The 21,804-nt window shown below is 57.4% G+C and overlaps 1 protein-coding gene across 1 annotated transcript in view; it reads left to right on the forward strand.

Annotated features, from left to right (window-relative positions):
- Positions 1–683: 683 nt before the first annotated feature.
- EML1 (EMAP like 1) overlaps positions 684–21,804 on the forward strand; it is a 176,380-nt gene continuing 155,259 nt past the window's right edge. Inside the window, exon 1 of the mRNA XM_045775381.2 lies at positions 684–893. Coding sequence (XP_045631337.2) covers positions 698–893 — 196 coding nt within the window. The 5' untranslated portion in view covers positions 684–697. The remainder of the gene's footprint in view (positions 894–21,804) is intronic.

Raw genomic sequence — 21,804 nt, forward strand, 5'->3', positions numbered from 1 at the left:
TAGTCTCTGGCCCAGGCACTTGCGGGGACCCGGAAGTCCTAGGTTACCTCTTAGGCAAGCACACAGCAAGTGCATACTAAGTGCTTGCTGAGATGTGTCCTCCCAACCACTATTTCCTGCATCCCCACTCTGGGCCCAACACTGGGTCACATGGCTCCCCCAGGGAGTCCACCTCCGCCCCCCACAGTACCCCCAACACATGTGGAACAGTTGGCACCCAGAAGGTGCTCAGAAGTGTCTACTTTTGGTCTGCCAAACAGAGGCAAGGGCCACGCCTTCCTGTAGCCTTGGAGACAGACAGTCGGGCTCCAGAGTCCGGCTCTGGTCACACCCCTCCCTGGCCTGGTGGCCTTGGGTGGGTTGCGGCGGCTCCGGAGAGCTGAGTGAGAGGACAAGCACGGCAGCACCAGGCTCGGGCTCAGTGGGTGGCATCACTCCATCTCTTCCACCAATGCCCATAAAAGCACCTCACCGGCTGAGTGGAACCCTTCCCAGGGAGAAAGGCTTGGGCACTCTGGGGTTTCTGGGGCTGGGGTCTTGGGGGACTGACCAAGCACCCAGGGGTGCAGCAGTTTCTCAGGCAACATTCCGAGGCTGCCCGGGAGAGGCCCAGGGCAGGGGAGGGCAGTGCCCAGATTTATCCACCAATCGGGCGGGCTCCTGGCTCTGGAGCACGTTCTTATCTGCCCAGCCCAGCATGGGGGGGTGGTGGGGGCCTGCCGGGCCGGCTGGGGCGGAACGCTGCCTGGGGACTGGACACGGAGCAGGCCCGGCAGCCCCAAGCCCCACCAGGTGGGTGACAGCCACTGACGGCTCTGAGCGTCCCTGCAGGCTGGTGGCCGGCTGCCCGCCCATCTCCTGCACCATGTCGGACGGCGAGGGCCCCTCGGCCGGTGAGTGGCAGTGCTATATTTACCCACCACGGCTCCGGTTGCAGAGCCAAGGCTGCTGGTCGCTAAGGGCACTGGGTGCCCCCACCCCAGGCTGCAGGCAGTTGTGGGGCTGGACCCCCTTCCTCCTAGCCTGAAGCCTGGGGCGGGGGGCCTGAGCTCCTGGAAGAGGAACTGGCCCTTCAAAGCTAAGTTCTGCGCCACCCGCTGTCTTCCCGATGGGGCTAGAGCAGGAAGCCGTGCCTGCTGCGAACCCCACCCGCTGCCAGCCGGGGAGTCTGGAGCTGACCCACAGTGCCGCAGGCGCTGGACTGTGGCTGGGCCCCTCGGTGGGTGCGGGCTGCCGGGGGCCCCTGGAACCGCATGCAAACAAGTGTGTGTGAACATTTATCGGGGCTGGGGGGCCTCCAGCTTCCATCCGATTCCCCGAAGATCTAAGACCTTTGGGAAGTTCTGAGCCCCTGGTCTGCCTGCACAAGGCAGGCCCTCTGTGAGTGCCCAAATCCTCTAGGTTGGAAATGGCCCGGGACACAAAAGCAGAGGAGCGGTCAGATACTGGGGTCTGCGCACATACCTTCTGCCCTCCAAGGGGACTGGCTGCCTGTGCGATTGGCTGGCCACCCGCGGCTCCTTCCGGCTGAAGGCAGGCTCTGAGGTGGACATCCCTCTGAGCCGGCCGTGGGTGGCACCGGAGCTGCAGACAGCCTACTCTGGGCTGCCCGGGTTCAAATCCCCATTCTTTCACTTCTAGACTGGGTGACTGACCTGGTGCAAGTAGCTTCCCTGCTCTGAAGCTCAGTGTCCCCAAGTTAAGAGAGAGACAGTGCTAGCAACAGTCCCTCTGGCCAGGGTGGTTGTGAAGACTGTGAGAACGCGTGACCGCCGGTCTGTTGGGCCGGCGTGCTGTGAGCCGTCAGTGACGGCCTCATGGAAGCAGCAGGTGGAGGGTCCTGGGCAGGGGCATGGGCCTTCTGCTCTGGCCCCTCCAGCCGTGCCTTGTCGCCTAAGCCACTGCACGGCGGTCCCTGGAGTCCTTATCTGTCCCGTGGCACCGTGGAGCCTCCTGGGCATGTCAGGCTGGCCTGGGGGTCCTGGGATGGCTGTGATTGACAACCATGTGGCCACCGCCAGCGTGGTGTCTGATGGACAGTCCTGGCGCCTGGGCCTGGCCAAGTCAGATTTGGAACAGAGTGTGTGTGTGTATGTGTTTCTGTGTTTGCGTGGGTGTGTTGGGGAGGGGGACACCGACAAAAGTGGCCTGACCTCACCCTCTTCCGCCAGGCGTCAGTGGTGCAGGCTGCCAAGAATTGTCCGCCGAGGAGCCAGTATGGGGGGGTGCAGCAGACAGGCCCTTTCTGGCTGGCTCTGCCCACACCTGACACCAACCCGGAATAGCTCTCTCCCTCCACCAGGGACACGGCCCTGCTTTTAGCAGCTTGTAAAACCACCGCACAGAGCTGGGTATTTCAGGAAGGCCAGAACAATATTTAGCCCGCAGGGGCGATGGAAGGGGCGCTGAGCGTGTGCGTGTGTGTGTGTGTCCGGGAGTCTGGGAGGAGACACGGCCTTTACTGTAGGAGAGGGTCAGCTGGGCTGGGGGCCGGCAGGCACGGTCGTGGCTCTGCCCACCCTGGCTGGGCAGGTCATGCTGGGCGAGCCTGGGGCTTGGCTTCCTGCCTGTAGAGGGATGGTTGTTGTCTCCGCCGTGCTGCACTTGCTGGGGATTCTGGTTGACAGGAGTAAAGGCAACACCTGGGTGCAGGGGTGTATGCATGTTTATTGGAGGGGGGTCTTCTAGAGTGTGTTGTCTGAAGGTCAAGACTTTCCAGGATTCCAATCCCATGGCAGTGACTGGGTCCAGGAGGCTGCTGTGAAATATTTCTATATCTCTTTTCAGAAACCAACCCCTGGGCCTGTGTCTACAGCAGGAAAGTTCTCAGCTCCCCAGCCACAACCTGTGTGACCATGGGCGGGTTACTGAAGGTCACTGTGCCTCAGTTTCCTCATCCATTAAATGGGGATGATAATAGGACATTAGCTCCTCAAGTCCCAATGAGGATTAAGTGACAGAAACCATACAACCCACTTAAAATAACAGCAGGATACTGTTAGCAGGTGTAATTGTTATTACTGTTCAACCCATAAGCGAGCTGCAGCCAAAGAGGAGAGTGAAGGGGACAGATTATGGGCTGTGCCTTGTCCTGGCCACTTTGGAGACGTGGTTTGATCCCTGGAGGGGGATGCATGAACTCCACTGTACAGCTCGGAAAACTGAGGCTCCGAGAAGCAGATAGACTGGCCCCAGGTTGCCCAGCTGGTAAACGGTGGAGTCAGGATTCGAACCCAGCTCCCCAGACCCAGACTCGGGGCACCATCCAGGAGATCCCACCCTGCTCACCCAAGGGTGGGGGCTGAGGGGTCTCGTGGCCCTTGCGGCTCTCGTCTGAACACCAGCACTTCTCATTTCGGACACAGCTAGCTCAGCATTGTCTCCAATAATTTGGAGCCTGTACCAAGCAATGTGGTACCTTGTTAGGGTGTCAGGAAAGTTGCTCAGAGCAAGAGCTCAGTGGCAGGCGGTCGGCTCCAGGATTTGTGGCCCTCTGCCTGGACAGGGGAGCCTGGAGGCTAAGGTTACCGGGAGTCAACGTTGTATTTATAGCAGGAAGCCGCCTGCACCAGGAACTGCCAGCCCGCACGCCCCGTGCAGTGAAGGGGCTTCCCTTACAGCTGTCTGGATTCTAGGCCTGGCTCTGTCCCCGAGTGAAGCACAGCACGGGACGACGGTCCCCTTTCCCAGCGAGACTCAGGTCCCCCGTCTGTAAAATGGGGCCCTACCATGTCCCTCGCTGGGTCTGGAGACAGAGTCTCTGAGGGCTGGCAGAGCCTGGCCAGAGGGGCCGGAAGGTGCTGGCTCCACGCATCCCGGGTCTGTTGATGCTCTCTTCCTGCCTTTGACCTCGTGATCTGCCCCCTCCCCTCTTAGCAGAACTCTGTGGGAAGAGAATCCAGCCTCTGTGCTGTCGGTCCCCATGTGTTTGGGAGAGTTTCCGGTAAAGCAGTTTTGCCATTCCAAGCACCAAAGAATAGGCCGTTGTTATTCTCAGCAGAGCAACGAATGCAAGTCCCTCAGAGCCCAGGGTTCGAATCTCGGCTCTACCGCCCCCTGGCTCTGTGGCCTTGGGTGAGTCACTTAGCCTCTCTGAGCCTCAGTGATGGGTTTCCATTTGCCCTGCTTTGGAGGGTGTGGTGTGGTGAGGGTGGGCACGGCTAACGTGATGAGGGCTCAGCCAACAGAGTGATTCTCTTTGTCCTCCTGTGTAAACTTCCACCAAGGCCATGGCCCCTGGGGACCCCAGCCTCCCTTTGTTCCTTCAGTGGGCAGTGGACAGCTTGCTACTGCTGGTTCCCCTGTCTGTATCCCCTCCTTCAGCTCTGCAGCTCCTGCAGCTATTCCGAGCGATTCAGCTTGGGGGGGGCTACCACCAGCTCTCTGGGGTCCCCCAAAGGCCCCCATACTTGGCTCCCCAAGTATTTCTCTTTGCCTGGATACAAGGGTTTTTTCCAAGGGTGGAGGGCCTGACATTGGGGTGGGCCGCCGCCATACCCCACTCAATTCCTCCTGGCATCCCCAGAGCCCAGAGAGAGTCCCACTTCCTTCTCCCTCGTTGTCCTGGCCTGGGTTTGATTCTCCTTCATGTTGACCAGCTGACCTCAGTGCCTGGGCCTGTGTCTGTAAGGAAATTCAAGCAAAACATTTTAATTGTTAGGCCTTGCTCTTGGAGAGGAAGTGTCTTCCCCCGGGAGAGGCAGGCTTGGTCCCCGGGCCTTGTCATCTCTCTAGGTTGTTTCCTTCCTGTTGATGAAGGCTTCCCCCCTTCTAGACAGGTAAGTGGGTTCAGTGCTGTCTCTTGGGCAATAGGGAGCCAGTGAGAATTTTAGCCAGGGTGTACCTGGATTGCTTCCATGTGTGGGGGGCAGGGACTAGAGAATCTGGAGGCCAAGAGGCCCAGGAGGAGGCTGGCAGGATAGTCCTGAGGAGAATAGGGTGAGGCTGACTCAGGAGGGGAGGGACGGGGGACTCGGGGGGTTAGCGACTGCCGTGTGTGGGGGCAGGGAGGCTGTGGCCCCTTGCTGCCTCCCCCATCACGGAAGTCCAGAGGACAGATGCTCATCTCCAGGGGACTGGGGGCGACCTGGCAAAGTGCCAGAGCTGGTCTGTAAAAACACATGGGAGTGGATGGAGGACGGTGTCCAAAGTCAGGCAGGCCCAGCCCCCGCTGGACGCTGTGGACACAGGCAGGCCCTCCTCTCTGCCCCTCGCTCGCCTCATCTGTTAAGTGCAGGTGACACCACAACCCCAGGGACTGTCACGGGGGCTCTGTGAGATGGCACCTGCAAATTCCTTACAAACCGCCGGCCTAGGGGATGTACGGGTGGTGCTCGGGAATGAGCCTGGAAACTCTGCTGTTGATGCGCCAGGCACCTGCTCCCAATGGCCGGAGGGTTCAACCTGAGCAGCATCATGTGACCTGGCTGAGAGTGGGGGTGGGGGACGCAGGCCCCAGACGGCCCCCTACTCCTGCTCTTCACAGCTCCCTCCTGTCATGGGTCAGTGCCATGCCTGCACTCCCAACCCGTGGAATCCCTGCGTCATGGAGGGGGAGACTGAGGCGCAAGGGAAAGACTGGCTCAGGGTCACCCAGCCAGGGAATGAAGAGCGGGGACTCGGGCTCGATTCCCAAGCATGGACCCACTCGCTCTGGCACCTTCGTTCCAGCTTCCCTCCTTCTCTCCTCCTGACCAAAGCCAGCCCCTCATCTGGCCTCTGTGGGGCTCTGCCCCCTCCAGGACGCCTCCCTTGATTCTGCAGTTCCTAGGGGACCCTGCCCCCTTGGAGCGCCCACCCCCCAACCATCCGGTTGAGTGGTGCCAGCCTGGACACCCCTGTCCGGCTCACAGGATGTGGGATGGCCGGGGAGACGATTGGGTGGGGTTCTTTGCTGGGTGACCGTGACAAACCTCCTTTCCTTTTTGGCCTTGGGGAGGTTATTTCTTGGCGTCTGCCCTCCAAGAATCCTACAGGCAAGCACATGGCTCTGTCCACATGTCCTGTGTTCCAGCATCAGGCGGGGCTCGGGCCCCTGCTCTGTGCCTGTGCTCATCACAGCCGGGACATCTCTGAGCAGCAGCTGAGTGCACTTTCACTCCACGTGGCTCAGGTCCCTGCCCCGGTGTCTCAAGTACCCTCGGGATGGGTCTTAACGTGACAACGAGTACCATTTAGAAGCTGTTGGGAATTCAACTGGGAAATGAAAGTTACCTGTTTCCGTTCTTTTAAGGGATTGGGTTCATTCTAATTCAGCATTCTTGAGAGAGCAAGGTCGATTTTTAAAAATTTTATTATATTTTTAAATGAAGCTGCTGGTGTTTGCAACCACTTACTGTATTTTCTTGAATCTGTGAGGTCAAAATAAAAGAAACTGGTGGCCGAGGGGCCCCTGGGTGGCTCAGTCATTAAGTGTCCGTCCGACGCTTGGTTTTAGCTCAGGTCATGATCTTGTGGTTGTGGAATCGAGCCCCGCGTCGGGCTCCGTGCTCAGCGTGGAGTCTGCTTCAGATTCTCTCTCCCTCTCCCTCTCACCCGTGCGCTCGCTCTCTCTGTAAATAAATAAATTGTCATTGTCATTCACAGCTGCTGATTTTAAATCTTGGCATTCATCAACACAGACCCTTTGTTTTTTGCTGACTATAGCACCCAGGATGGACTCAGTATGTGCTGGGAAAAAAACAAATAAATCCCAGTGGTTTAAAGCAGGAAAGGTGTATTTCCCACTTATGCAGAGTCCTTTGTGGATCTGGGTAACTCTCAGGGCGGGTTACCTCCGCCATGGCTCAGCCTGATGCTTCCATATGGACCCACGCTTCCCCGGTCACGAGGTGGGCAGAGGGACAGTTCCACGCTCCCACCCCCAAGTGGCCCGTCCTGCCGCTGGGGCATTTCATTGGCTCGAGCGAGTCACATGGCTACACCTGATGGCCAGGGGGCGGAGTGCAGCCCCCGTCTGTGAACGGCAGTCATATCAGCCCCCCCCCATTGACTTTTGTCCCCAATTGACTTAAAAAAAAAAAAAACTAATCCATTTTAATTATGAAATGTTGGGAGCGTATGGTCTGAGCTGTGGTCCGCAAGCATCTGAAATGCAGATTATGAGTCGTTCCAACATGCAAGTCACAAAGCAAGGGACGAGATTTTTCAAAACGTGTTCCTTCCCACAGATTTGAATTTGCATTTAAAAGCACAAACATAAGTGCCTGAAAGATTGGGTCATCACACCAGCAAGGAAGAGCGTAACCAAGAGAAACGTGAGCCGTTAATTGCCACAAAGCTGTATTGATTTATCACTTGCTCGCGCACTGAAGACGAGCGTGCTGGGCTGGACCGCTCCTGCGCCTGTCCAGTCAACACGGTCAACGATGAAGAAACAGGGTCTCAGCGTAGGAGGAGATGGTGGTAGAAATAGATTGGAAGGTGAATCACGAGTCTGTGCGCCGTCTCTCCGAGGCAGGCACTATTGCCTTGATCCCAGACGCCACCGCCGCGTGGAGGCTCGCCGCCAGTGTAAGGAGTGTAGCATCTAAGGGAAGGAGCTTAACCGGAGGGCTGTGGCCGTGAATGCTGCGCGGCGGTTTGTATAATGAGATAAGACCTGGTTTAAAAATGTTTGCAAAGACTAGCTTGTCTCTAAGCTTCTCCGTAAGGGTTGATGACGTCAACTGAATGGCTAGAAATAAAGCTGGAATGTAATACGTTAATATTATAAAATTAAATATTAATTGATTAATATTAGATTGATTAATATAAGTTAAATATTAATTAAATTAATAAAGCTGGGATGGTAGGGCTCCCTGCTAGGGATCAGACACCCCTGCAGCCCCGGGGCCCCACGTTCCAACCTCTAAGCCAGACTGTTTAGAGTACTCTCTCCTTAGTTTAAACACATCTTCTAGGGTTCCTGCCTGATTTATTTTGGGTGGAAAAGCATGTCCAAGCACGGTGCAGTTGTAGAAAGCACTCTTCCTGCTGCTCCTCTCTGGAGGAGCCTGTGGTCTCAGTGGACCACCTGATTTGGTTGTGCTTTTCTAGCACGTCCTGTGTGGGCGGGTCCCACCAGGCCCTGCCACGTTGAGGGAAGAGCTGGGACCTTGGCCCTGGGGAGGGCCCTGGGGGGCAGCTGGCCAGGGGAGCTGTGCTCAGGTCCCTCTGAGTCCCAGTGATACTCAGGCTGCAGGCTCCAGGCAGGGCCCTGGGGACCCTCCACCCCAGCACCGTTACTTCTAGGTTTTGGTAACGGCTTTATTGAGACGTGTTTCGTATGTCCTGCGCGACTCACCCACCTCACGGGTACAATTTGGTGGATCTTGGTCTGTTCCCAGAGTTGTGCAACCGCTCACATAGTCCGTTTGAGAACATTTTAGTCACCTCGAAGAGAACCCCGCCCATCGGCAGTCACTCCGGGCCCCCCAACCTCTCCTCTCTCCGTCTCTGCGGATTCGCCTATTGTGGCCATTTCATATACACGGAATTGCACAGTACGTGGCCTTCTGGGACTGGCTTCTTTCACTTCGAGGAACGTTTTTAGGCTCCTCCACGTGTGGCCTGTGTCTCTGCTTCAGTCCTCTTGTGGCCAAGTACCCTCCCGTCGTGTGGGGAGAGCTGTGTTATTTACCCGGTCAGCGGGTGATGGGCGTGCGGGCCGTGTCTGTGTTTCGGCTACAATGCCTAACGCTGCCGCGGACTTGCTGGGGGGAACAGACGTCTTCATCTCTCTTGGGCGAATGCCTCCCAGCGGGATTGCTGGATCGGACGGTGGCTCCGTGTAGGACTTTCTGAGGACCTCTGGGCCGGCTTCCACAGTGGTGGCACCAGCCTGCACTCCCCTGGGGGTGCGCGAGGGCTCCCCTTCCTCCACATCCTCACCAGCGCTGGTTGGTACCTGTCTGATTCCAGCCGTCCTAGCGGGTGCACCTGTCTCACTGCGGTTTTGCTTGCCCCTTCCCTAGCGACTAGTGGTGTGGAGTGTCTTTTCCTGCGTTCCATGACATCACCCCCTTGGCTCTGAGACCTTAAGCCTCAATGTCTTCCTCTATAAAATGGGGACAGGGACAGGGACAGTGCCTGCCTCACAGGCTGTGGTGAGGCTTCAGTGAGATAATTCTGGGGTCTTGGCCCAGAGCGGCTGCCCAGTAAATGTTTCCCGCTCTTAGCTGCGGTCCGGGCTTAAAGTCCCTCCTCTAAAGGCTGATGGGAGGGAGGGACTCGGAGAAACCTGGAAAACGGGAGGTTTCTGCACGTTCCAAACCCGTGTAGGAAAGGGACAAACCTCATCAGAGAGGGTGCTGCCTGACCCTGGCCCAGCCCTGGTGATTTCCTCCCTAGCTGCTGGGCTGGGCCGGCCAAGGGAGAGGGCCACGTCTGCACAGCCCAGATAAGGCAGGTATCCTGACCACACGCTCGGTGGAGAAGCCTAGCCCTTCATCCAGGTTTCCACTGAGGGACACCTGCACATTTTTCTTATCTGAAGGTATTTGGCCTCCTCCCCTTGACTACTCTCGAGGCTGCTCATGTGGCCCTTCCCAGACTTGCAAGCTTCCGTCTGTCCATGGAGAGCTCTGGAAAAAGGCCAGGAGCATCCTCCCGTGAGCTTGGGCAGGTGCCTGGGGCCTGGCGGGGGTGCTGATGGTCAAGCTGATCGTGTAGCTGTAACCCAAGCCAGCAGCTGGGCGGGTGGTGAGGGAACACAATCGCCTCATCACCAGCAGAAAGCAAATCCATCTCCAGGTAGGAAGCTCGTTAGGCTGCCCCGGAGGAACAATTCCTGTTCTGTTCTGGAGCCCAGTGGGAGAACTGCAGAGTTCACCCCGATGGCCCTGGGTGTTCAGTTGAGTCTGTAATTTGGGAACAGTGGGTCGTACCCTAAGGGGACTCCGGGCTTGGGCTGGGTGCAGATGCTGTCACTGTGCCCCTAGCCGCTCGGGGCAGCAGGTGAGAAGCAGGGATGGGAATTGGCTGGGGAATCAGTGAGACTGACTTTGGCATTCGAGCTCTGCTATCTGGTGCTGTGTGACCTTTGCAAGCCACACGACCTCTCTGGGCCTTTGTTTGCTCGTGTGTAAAATGAAGCTGATGATACCTTATAAGGTGGCTGTCAATCGCGAATGGAATAGTGGTCAAGGGCAGGGTGGGGGGATTCTAGAGATAGGAGTGGAGGTTCGGATCTATGCACTTGCCTCAGTGGGAAAGGCTCTCAGGAGAAAGCAGTGAACGTGGGAGGGAGGCAGCATAGGGCTTCAGGCAAAGTGTAGCTTTATTTTGTTCGATGTTTGATGTTTGTACGCTTGAGGGTCAGCCCAGGGAGGGAGGGGACCACGCCTTTCTTATTGCCTCTGCTTCTGGGGGGAGGGCAGCCGATGGGATCCCGAGGAAGCACCCCAGTGTAGACTGCACCACAGATCTGAGGCAGGAGGAGAGCTCTGTGCCCTGCCCCAGGGCGTCAGGCGGTGTCCACCCCAAGGGCCTGGCTCTCCCCCCCACCCTCCCGCTCCTGCCCAGTGTGGCTGAGGCGCTGCGTTGGCTCCTGGGGCTGCTGCGACAAATGGCCGCGAACTTGGTGGCAGGAGACAACAGAAATTACTTTTCTCACGGTTCAGGAGGCCTGAAGTCTGCGATGAGATGCACTGGGCTGAAGTCCAGGGGTCAGCAAGGCTGTGCTCTCACTGGGGGAGAATCCATCCCCCACCTCTTCCAGTTTCTGGAGGCGCTCCTCAGCTGGGGCCGTGTCCCTGCGCCCCTGTCTCCGCGGCCACATTGTCCCCCTTCTGGGCATCAGATCTCTGTCTGTTGCTTTCCCCTAAGTCCTCTCGCAGTGGCATCTAGGCCATCTCCCCACCTCGGGATCCTTAATTTAATTACATCTACAAAGACCCTTTCCCCATATATGGTAACATTCAAAGGATCTAGTGAGTAGAGCTTGGCGCCTTCAGCCCTACTGCAGGGACCAACACAGGATCCCTGGGAAGCTTGTGGCCTCCCGGGGCTCTGGCTGGGGACCCAGGGAAACAGCCTGACTGGCTCAGATCCCCCCAAGGGAAGAGCTTTGCGCCCAAGGGAGCGCCCCACACCTTCCTGGCCTCTGAGTCCTGCTCTTCTCCCTCCCTCCTGAACCGTCTCTGGCTACTGGACCAAATCCCAGTGCCAAGGGCAACCGTACCCCCTTTGTTTCCCCCCCCCCTCCTCCCATGAAGAAAGTGATTTAGGGCCTGGAGTAAACAGGGTCGGTGGGAGAGGGAGCATAGTGGGGCCTGACTGCAGGAAGAGTCAGCTGCTACCTTTCAAAAATACACGTTAAAAAAAATACAGTTTTTAAAACAGCAGTTTTTTAAAATAGCGAAGACTGAATAGGAAAATAAACCCTAAAATATGCGGATGGTGGAAGACTTACTCGGGGAATCTGAGAGGGAGCCTGAGCGAGAATGAGGCCTCTGTGGGAGGTACCCGGCTTGGGCCCCCGCTTGACCACATGTGGGCAGTGACCGCACCTGGCTGAGCCTCGGTTTCCCTGGCAGGACCCGGGGCCCACCTCAGGATGGCCGCAGGCAGGAAGCGGGGAAGATGGCTCGGCAGGCAAACACCTGGAGGGGGTCCTACCTGCAGAGATAGTGGTGTCACTCCTCCCCCAGGGAGGCACCCCCACCGTCTGCCTTTCCCTGGGGAGCCTCTCCTCTCAGCCCTGTGGCCCGGGGTCCCTGACGCTTCAGCGGGTAGGACTTCTTGGGGACCTTTCTCCACTGGAGTGTGGTCTAAGCCCCTCGGCCTGGCATACACTGCCTCTCTGGGAGATCTCCCAGGCACCCCCCTCACACCCCAAGTGCAACCAGAGATAGAACTCTGCACTTTCTGGGCCATTTCTCACCTTTTGGTCTCCTCGGGAACGCCTCCTCATCTCTAGCAAAGCCCTCCTTCCCTCCCAGCCTCTCCCTCCCTGCCAGGGGCCCCTCACCAGATGGTGACCGTTGTGACGGCGGCATCCGTGTCGGAGTCTACGGCCAGCAGCTGACACATAGTAGGTGCTCAGCAGACGGCCATGTTATTTGTCTCATGCTGCTAGGTGCTCTTCCTCCAGCGGCCTTCACGGAGGAGGCAATAGGATCACTAGGATCGAGACCTGTCCAGGGCCCTTCTGTGCACCTGCTCTCTCCCCACAGCCCCACCACCAGGGGTTACCCTCACTCCCACTTTATGGACCAGAAAACTAGGGCGGGGCACCTGGGTGGCTCAGTCGGTGAAGCGTCTGCCTTCGGCTCAGGTCATGGTCTCAGGGTCCTGGGATCGAGTCCCACATCGGGCTCCTTGCTCAGCAGGGAGCCTGCTTCTCCCTCTGCCTGCCGCTCCCCTGCTTGTGCTCACCCGTGCTCTCTCTCTCTCTGTGTCAAATAAATAAATAAAATCTTAAAAAAAAAAAAAAAGAAAACTGGGGCTCAGAGGGTGTGGATCATCACGTGGCTAGTGCGGAGGGGTGTGAGGACTCACCTGCAGGCTGCCCCCCGGCCCCCCGCCACTCCCCACGACTGAGACCTTCCTTGTCCTTGCCCTGCATCACTGGGGCTCATGGACAAATCCCTTCTCTCTCTGGGCCTCAGTTTCCTGATGTGGGAGGTGGGGGAGGGGCTACTGCTGGTGATCTCTGAAGCCTCACCCCTGGAAGTGGGGGACACAAGACACCACCACACTGTGTCCCTCCTTGTGACGTCATCTTAATGCTGGGCAGGCGTGGTCTGCAGGGGAGCAGGGGCACCTCTCAGCCTGGAATGCTGCCTCCCCCACCCCTGCTTCCCCCAACACTGGCACGTGTGACCTCTGGGTGAGGCTAGGCCTCGACTCCCAGCCTGGCCTGTCCGGGCTGGGGGGCTCCCTGTGCTGGAGGAGAGGGGGGAAGGGGGAGGCGCAGGGGCTGCAGACCAACCTCCCGGGGCTTCCTTTGGTGGCCTGGCCTTCTTGTTTTCCATCTTTGCTTGCCCCAGCTGTAAAGTTAGAGGTTCGGGTGTGGGCGGGCAGGGTTTGCACACACGAATTCACTTGTTTCAAGTCTCATTTTGAAGACGGATGAGTCAGCTTGCCATCCTGGGACAGGGAACGCTGGCCAAGCCATCCACCCGCGGAGTGGTCTGAGCAAGCCTGTTTCCCCACCTCTAGCAGCCGGGCTGGGAAGAGCTGCATGGACCCCACACGGGAGCCGATGTCTCCCCTGCCCCCCTCCAGACCCCTGCAGATGGCAGGCGCGCGCCCCGCAAACACCCGCACTGTTATAAGAGGGGACAGGTGGTCACGAGGAAAAGCTGTAAATCTAACCAATCTTTTTAAAAAAACATCTAACCGGTCTTAATCCTGCTAATGGTTTATCTTCCTTTCACGAGAATGAGGTCCAGCTTCCGGCACAGGGCCAGGAACAACAAGCCTTTGTGTTCTTTTGGAAAATCGAGATGGAGCTCAGAAGAGGACGAGTCAGGTGTTGGCGCCTTATCTTTCCTGGCAAAGCTGGGGCCTCTGGGCCAGGTCCCTGCTGGCAGCCGAAGGGAGGCGTGAATAATGGAAGGGCTGGCACCGGGCTCCCTGCCACCAGGGCTGTGTCGGGAAGCTGAGGGAGGAACCATGTGGATATGCAGCCGCAAATGGCATCGGGATCCTGGAGGCCCAGGCGGGCTGAGGCTGGGCTGGCACTGCTCCGGGAGGCCAGGTATCTCTGCATCAGGTTACACCAGCTGTGTGTCCTTGGGCAAGATGCCTAACCTCTCTGAGCCCTCATCTCCTTATCTATGACATCCTGCCTACTTCTTGTGATAGTTTCAAGGGCTCCAGCAGAGAGGCTGCAGGGTGCCTGGCGCACAGTAGGTGCCTCACGGTGGCAGCTACAGGAGAAAGCACTCGGGGCAGGGCCGCTTCCTCTGTGGGGAAATGGGGGGAGGGGGACATTTACGAGGTCCCCAGAGCTTGTAGGACTCCAATTCTGACTGGCGCTGTTGCTGATCAATGGCTCAATCCCCACAGCCCCCTCGCCATGGGGCAAGGGTGGGGAAACCAAGATGCATTTGTTGGTCAAGCAGGGGCTGCCTGGAGGAGGTGTGCCCGAGGAAGGCAGAGGGCAGGAGCCAAGCCCCAGCCGAGAGTTGGCACAGGGATGGGCTATTTCACAGATGAAGAAACTGAGGCTCAGGGAGCTCAAGCGACCTGCCCAGGTCGCCAGGTGGCAAGTGGCAGCCCCTCTCCCCGCCATTGCTGTACTCAGTGAGGGGATAACGTCTTGACCCTGGGATGGCTTTCAGTGAAATGGAGCTTGGGAACAGAATTATCCTGGGTGAGGTCACCAGGCGCCAGCAATCCGAGGGTCAGCGCCTGCAATGGGGATCCTTCCCGGTGCTGCTGGAGATGGTACGCCCAGATGGGGGGATGTTGCTGATCGCCACCTATCACTTCTGATTTAGGGTGGGTCCCGTGATGGGGTGTCAGGCCAGGAACATGGGCAGGGGCGGGGTGCCAAGGAGCAGGGTCCACGGCGTGACCGCCGCTGAGAGATTGGAGAAGTCACAGGGGTAGCAGCCCTGCCCCTGCCCCGCTGCTGCAGGAAGGTGGGAGGGGACGGCTGGCCATGAAGGCCACTCCGTCCCACTCCAGTGTGAGTCACTGCTTGGCTCCGGGCCCAGGAAGCCGAGGGAGGCCTCTGCCCGGGGTTCCCTGAGGTTAGCAGCCTTGGTGCCCATCCATTCCTTGGTGTTCCTGGCAGGCTTCTGTTCCTTTAAGAACGTGAACTTGAGATACTAGGGTGGGTGTTGAGATGCCTTGAGCTCAGGGATGTTGTAAACCTCTCCCTAAAGAATCATGGGGCTCACTTTTCAGTGCCCCAAACCTACGGCCTGGGGTTCTCAAACTTTGGTGTCATTACAGCCACGTGGGGTGGGGGTGCTGCCCAAAACGGTGCGTTCCTGAGTCCCACCCAGGCCCCTGGGATCTACATCTCGGGGCTTCCCGCGTGGCTCATGGGCCCTGGTCTCTGGTGCCCGTTGGCACATCCATGAGATTCTCCACACCCCCTCGTGTGCACTCTCTGCAGCCCTCCCCCGCACATCCTTACACGTGGCCTTCATCCGTATGGCTCCCGCCCACACTCACCGGGACTTGTGAGCAGGACGTGCAGACACACACACACCCCCCCCCAGACCGGCCACACAGTTCACAGGCCCCTGTTCGTGGATCTCAAGGTGGTGACAGCAGGACATTAAACCAAGCCTGTGGCCCCGTGTGGCAGCACAGGTCACACGTCAACACGGCCAAGCCCTACATACCCTCAGGTCACACGCCCGGGGACACTTGTGGATGAGCTTGCCCGTCGCACGGGCGTCTGCCGTGGGCACACACGCACGCTCACGGGCACACACGCTCCTGTGCGGTGAGGCTTTCAAGATGGCTTTTTATTGGGATAAGGAAGCGTGCTGGTTAACGTTTAATAAAGCAGAATCAAAGTTGAGTCATATGTGAGCTGCTTGTAAGCAAGAAATGCCAGATGGAGTATTAGCTGAATCACTGTCTTGGGTTTCATGAGTAACATTTTAATTGGGTTGTGACTAGTTTGGGAAAACTTCTAAGCTCCCTCCCACGCCCACCCCAAGACCTAAATTAAACCGGCACTTATTTCATGCTTCAAACACCACAGAGCGCACCGAATAAAATGTGGCCTTCAGGAATTCTGTGAACAGCATTAGGGTGAATGGGCCTGCCCTGGCTTTCCAGGAGTGGGAAGGGGAGACGCGGTCATTGAGCACCTGCTGCGAGCCGGCCTGCGTGCTCAGCGAGGTGGCCTTTGTCTCTGCACCTGTCCTGTTTGAGAGCACCGGGCTCCCTGCCCCGCACACGGTCCATGCTTCGGAAGGGGAAGCTTTAGTGCTATTTAGACGTACCTCGGAGACGTTGCAGGTTGGTTCCAGACCGCTGCGATACAGGGACTATCACCATAAAGCGAGACGAATGGATGTTTTGATTTGCAGTGCATATGTAAATTATCTATGAAGTGTGCAAGAGCACTGAGTCTAAGAAAACAATGCACATACCTTAATTTAAAAATACTTTATTTCTAAGAAATGCTAACCGTGCTGAGCTTTCAGCGAGTGGTGATCACTGAGCACAGATCACCTTTTTTAAAAGATTTTTTATTTATTTTTGTGAGAGAGAGAGAGAGAGAGAGAGAGAGAGAGAGCACATGAGCAGGGGGAGGGACAGAGGGAGAAGCAGACTCCCCTGCTGAGCAGGGAGCCGATGCGGGACTCGATCCCAGGACCTTGGGATCTGAAGGCAGACACTTAACCAACTGAGCCACCCAGGCAACCGAGCACAGGTCACCTTACAAATATAAGAATAATGAAAAGAATAATGAAACATTGGGAGAATTATCAAACGGGGACACAGAGACACGAAGTGAGCAAATGTGGTTGGAAAAATGGCACCAGGAGACTTGCCCGACATATGACGGCCACAAACCTTCCGTGGTAAGAACCGCAGTATCTGCGAAGTGCGGGAGGACAAAGTCCGCCCGTGCTCATCCAAGCCTAGGATCCCACTGGTTATTCTGACCACTGAGAAAGAGAAAACACCGCCGTTCATACCCCAACACCAGCCAAGGTGTTGATGGGTGAACTCGCTCTGAGCTCATAGGTGCTTAACTGTGAAGAGCGCGTCTCAGAGTCAGTGCAGGGAAGGATCGGCCTCCCAGTCCAAGATGGGGAAGACCGAGCTCCCGGAAGGGAAAGAACCAGCCTGGGGGGCTTTGGGGCTCTTGCTATTATGTTAATAAAGGCTTACTAGGGCTTATTCCAGAGTTCCACCCACAATGCATGCAGTGTTGTTTTTCTGGGTGAGGGGGAGATCTGCCTCAATTTCCCTGAAATGCTACTGGTGTGCCCCTATCTGTGCAGCCTTGGGGTTCAGGGTTTCCCACAGTAGAGGCTTCATTCTTCCCATCGCCCCCACATTTCACCAGAGGTAGACACAGTTGGGAGGGTTTTCTTCAAAGCAAGTTTTAGAGATTATAGTAATTTTGAGGACCGAGTCCTGCCTTGAGCCCTGCCCTAGGCTTCCCATGCAATAATTCATTATGGAAGAATTTTTCAGAGACAGCAACTGGCCTTAGAAGGCGATGAGCTCATGAATATGCATCAGCTCATCCTCATAAATTATGCATTTGATAGGGAGGCTTCCTGGGGAGGCCAGGGAGGGCGGGGAGTGCTTAGTCCTGACAGGCTTGCTCTCATGCACTTCTTGTAAAGCCCATATCCCGCTTGCCCTCCCTCCCCGTGACAATGAAATTGCGGGGCACCGCTCCGGCTCCATTCAAACATGGCACTCTGGTTTTCTAAGAATCTGGAGTTGACTTGGCTGTTGCTTCTCTGATGGCAAGACTGGAGGGTCCGGAGGGGTCAGACAGGCATGTATTCGCCCCCCCAGGGCAACTTGCTTCAGACACACAGACCTTCATAGTCTGACTTACAGAGGCCCCGGCAGCTGAAAAGCTGATGCCCAGACGTGTGATTTACGTGTTGTTTAGATTTCAAGGGCTCATATTCCTCCAAATGGGTTCATGCTCAGGGCCAGGTGGCCCCAGCATCTTGCGATTAAGCCCTGTGCCAAGAGTCAGGGTCAGACCAAGGTGGTAGCAGGAAGGAAGGGAGGTGTCTGGGGTGACCCCAGGCACCTGCCCTCCCCAGAGCCACCCCTGGCCTCCCAGATGCGTTGCTGTGCGCAGTGAACACATGGGCAGTCGGGGTCCAAGGTGAGCTCTGCATGGTCTGCTTGGCTGGATGGAGGTCACCCCTTCCCTGTGTCCATCCCTCCTCTTGCCCAGCTGCTGCCACGTGGGCCCACCTTCCCCGCGGCTTTCTTGTGGTTCTGCCACATCGTGGGGGTCACACCTCAGCCACTCTTGAGGGCAGTCCTGAGCCAGGGGGTCCTGTTTCTCTGTCTACGTCCTTCTGGGACCATCAGCTCCTTTTCTGCTACCCACAGCCTTCACGTGTGGGCACGTCAGCCCCTTCCTTCCATTCCTGGTCGCGGTCCAGGCCTCAGCCGGAGAGGGAGGGGCCTGTCCTGGTGAGTGGCTGGGAGGTGGCACTGTGGGTTCGGAGCGGGCTCACTGAACACTGTCTCCAGCCCGGCAGCTCGGGGTGGAGCCCCCACCCCCAGCAGGGCCAGACGAAGTGCTCCCGAACACTGTGAACACATATGGATCGAGAGATATGGGTTTAGGCTGAAACCATTCCATCTTGTTAAAAAGTAAACTCCCAAATGTGTGTAAGAAACAAAACCTCTACGGAAAGTGAGAGACGTTGAGAACAAGAAACCTCTGTCACCTGCGGTCCCTTCACCTGGAGACACAGCAGGCCGGCGTTTGGGCTCCCTGCCCTGCCACATGTGTTGCTGAGCAGAACTGTCCCCACAAGCCTCCCGTAGGAGGGCGTCTCCCGTCCTCGTCTCACTGTGATGTCACGAGTGTTTCTCACGTTGTTGCCATCTCTAGAATTACCGCTTCTAGCGACCGCAGAACCTAATGCATGGGACCCTTCCCTTATGTTTGGGCGTTACCTGCAGGGTTTTAGAAAGTTGCTGTTCAAAGGAAATGACTTTCAGCCATCTATTAATTTAATTCTTCCTGGCGTGTCACTAATGGAAGGCAGCTATCGACCGGTCCTTCGTCTACACGGCTAGCCTCCGATGGCAGGAAACACGGCTTTCTCCCCAGCCTCGCTGTAAGGGCCTTGAAGACAGGACGGGAGCCCGCTCCACTCCCACATGCACGCTGACAGCTGCCACTGTTCATCCTGTTCCCGCCAAGTAAGCACCTGTCCTGGGCCAGACGTTCCCCACGCTGCCATCACATGTCCCACCGTAGGCGGAGCAAATAGTGTCTCACCCTGTACTTGTCTTCAGCCGGGATGCCCAGAGCAGAGATTCAGACCCTGCCCGAGGGCCACCGAACCACCAATGCCTGACCTGGGGGAGCCACAGGCAAGCAGGGGGCCATCCAGCCTGAGGGCTGACGCCAGTAGAAACCAGAGGCCAGTTAGAGAAACACCGTGGAGGCTGAACCAACTCCGTGCCTGAACAGATGTGGGGACAGCCAAGAGAGGAACCCCACCCCCAGGCAGTGACCTGGACTGTCAGCATCTTCACCCGTACCAGCCGGGCAATAGCAGCACCTGTGCCCCTGGATGGTTTTTACGTGTACTTTTTAAAAAAAGATTTTATGTATTTATTTGAGAGCAAGAAAGCATGAGAGAGAGAGAGATCAGGAGCAGGGTGGAGGGGTAGAGGGACAAGCAGGCTCCCCACTGAGCAGGGAGCCCGATGCGGAGTCGATCCCAGGACCCCAGGATCATGACCTGAGCTGAAGGCAGACGCTTCACCGACTGAGTCCCCAGGCTCCCTAAGTGTACTTTTTAAGTCAGTATTTAGCGTGCCTACAGCGGAGGGAGCAGGTCGTAAGCACAACACTTGATGAATTTTCACCAAGTGAACAGACGCCTGTGTCACCAGGACCCTGAATCAAGAGACAGAATGTTACAGCTCCGAAGTCCCCCTGATACCTCCAGGCACCACCCCTGTCCAGACCCCTCACACTGCAGATGAGCCTTGCTTGTTTTAGACATCACGCGTTTGCAAATGCAAAGGCTGGGCCAGAGCTGGAGCAACTGGAACTCCCACGTTACTGCCGGACTGTGCGTTGTCGAGAGCATTCTGGAGACGGAGGTTACCTCCTAAAGTGGAATGAGACTGTCGACGTGCCCGTATCATGTCTGCGTACGTGTGCGCACACATACATGCTGCTCCCAGTGATGTCCCCAAGGGACCTAAACACGCATATTTACCAAAAGACAGGAATGTTCGCAGCAGCAAGTTCATGAAAGCTTCACACTGGATGCGGCCTAAGGACGTCGACGCTGAAATCAGTAAGTCACACAGCGGAGTGGCACTCAGCAACGAGAAGGAAGGAAGGACACGCAGCAGGGTGGATCTCAGAGGAAGGGAGGCCGACCCGCAGGAGTGCGCGCGGTGAGGTGCCCTGGGCTGTTCCCGGTAATAATGAGCTCATACGAGGGAAGCGCCCAGGCAAGGGCCCGGCGAACTTGGCTGTGGTTTGTATCACTAGTCTCATGACTCGCATCACTTAGTCCCACTAAGCTGGAATGATGCTTTGACTGATTTTAGCTTTTCCCATGCACGTTCCTTCCCCTCTCTGAGGCTCAGCACAGAATGAACATGGGCATGGGAGGGGCGCTGGGGTGGCTCAGGAGTGGGGCATCCAACTCTTGATCTTGGCTGAGGTCGTGATCTCAGGGTCATGAGATGGAGCCCCGTATTGGGTTCTGTGCTCAGCGTGTAGTCTGCTTGTCCCTGTCCCTCTGCTCCTCTCCCCACCTGCTTGCTTGCTCTCTCTCTCAAATAAATAAGTAAGTAACATCTTCTAAAAAAATAAGCATGGAGAGTGACATGAGCTGGCCGCTCAGGGCCGTGGGGGACGCCTCTTCTGGCCATTCGTGAGCATCACCACGTCCACTCTGCTGGGCAAGGGAGGGGCCAGGCCGGGGTCAGGGGGAGGCTTTGGCTCCTAGAGGTCACTGACCTGCGGAGGCCCTCCCTCGAAGGCAGGGCTTGGGTATCAGGCTGCACTTTGTTTCTTGCTAGGACTGCAGGCCAGCTCAGGGCCTTGAACACTTCCTTGAGGAGGAGAGAGTTTGCAGCGGGGCCAGGAGGTGTGGGAGCAGAAGTGGGGGTGCCAGAGACAGGCACAAATCCCATGCTGGCCAGTGATTTGCAGCGTGACCTCTGGGTCTGCCCTCCTCCCTTCCCCCTCCCCTCTTCCTCTCCTCCTTGGCTTCTCTCTCTTTCTCCTCCCCCTCTCCCTCCTCCCCCTCCCCCCCTTCCCTCTCTCCCTCTCACTCTTTCCCTTCCTTGTCTCCGTAGCCCTGCAGTTTTACAGACAAAAAAATGCTGCTCAGAGAGGCCACTGACCTGCCCCAGGTCACACGGACAGGAAGAGCTGGGGCCAGAATTCAGCCCTAATTGTCCCTCCCTTGTGCTTTCCTGGCCACCACTGGGACTAAGGGTGGTCTTCCCTACCTGGAGTCGCCCCTCCTCACCAGTCACAAGCTGAGCTCCTGCTGTTGGGCCCTTGTTCAGTAAAGCCCGCTGGTTCCGGCTGCCAGAAGCCTTTCTCTTGCTCGCTTCCCCAGAGGAGCCCAGAGCCCGGGCCGCCACTGCCTGTCCACCCTAGAGAGCTGGACGAGGAGAGCTGGGAGCCGGGCCTGCCCTCTGGGCCAGGTCTCTTGTGAGACTCTGTACAGGGGAGCTGCGCTTCCCCCCGCTCTACCCGTGGGGAAGCCGGGCTCAGAGGAAGCAGGTTGAGCCTGTGCCTCGGGCTGTGGGAGGGGTGAGGCGAGGTCCAGCCCAGGCCCCCACTCTGCCCCACCAGCTCTCCCGTGAGGTGTGAGCTCCCAGAGGGGGCTGGGGGTGCAGGACAGGGGTGGGAGGTTCACCCAAGGAAGCCACAGCTCCTTTGTTGCCCTGTCTCTGCAGATGACAACCCTAAGGCCTGCACCCCTTGGCAAAGACACTCCTGCGATCCGTATCTAAAGGCCCCCAAGTATGGGCCGGTTCTTGCTTTCTAGAAGGAAGGGCTGTAGCAGGTGGCAGCCTGAGAGGCACATTCTGCCCAGTGAATGGTCTCTGCCACTCAAATGCACACCCATGAGGGGCCAGAGGGGGCCTGGCCTGCCTTTCACCGTGCCCGAGCAGAGAGACAGCAGCCAGCAGAGC

This window comes from Ursus americanus, chromosome 26 (assembly GCF_024610735.1).
Source record: "Ursus americanus isolate L20-20 chromosome 26, mUrsAme1.1.p, whole genome shotgun sequence".
Classification (NCBI taxonomy): Eukaryota; Metazoa; Chordata; class Mammalia; order Carnivora; family Ursidae; genus Ursus; species Ursus americanus.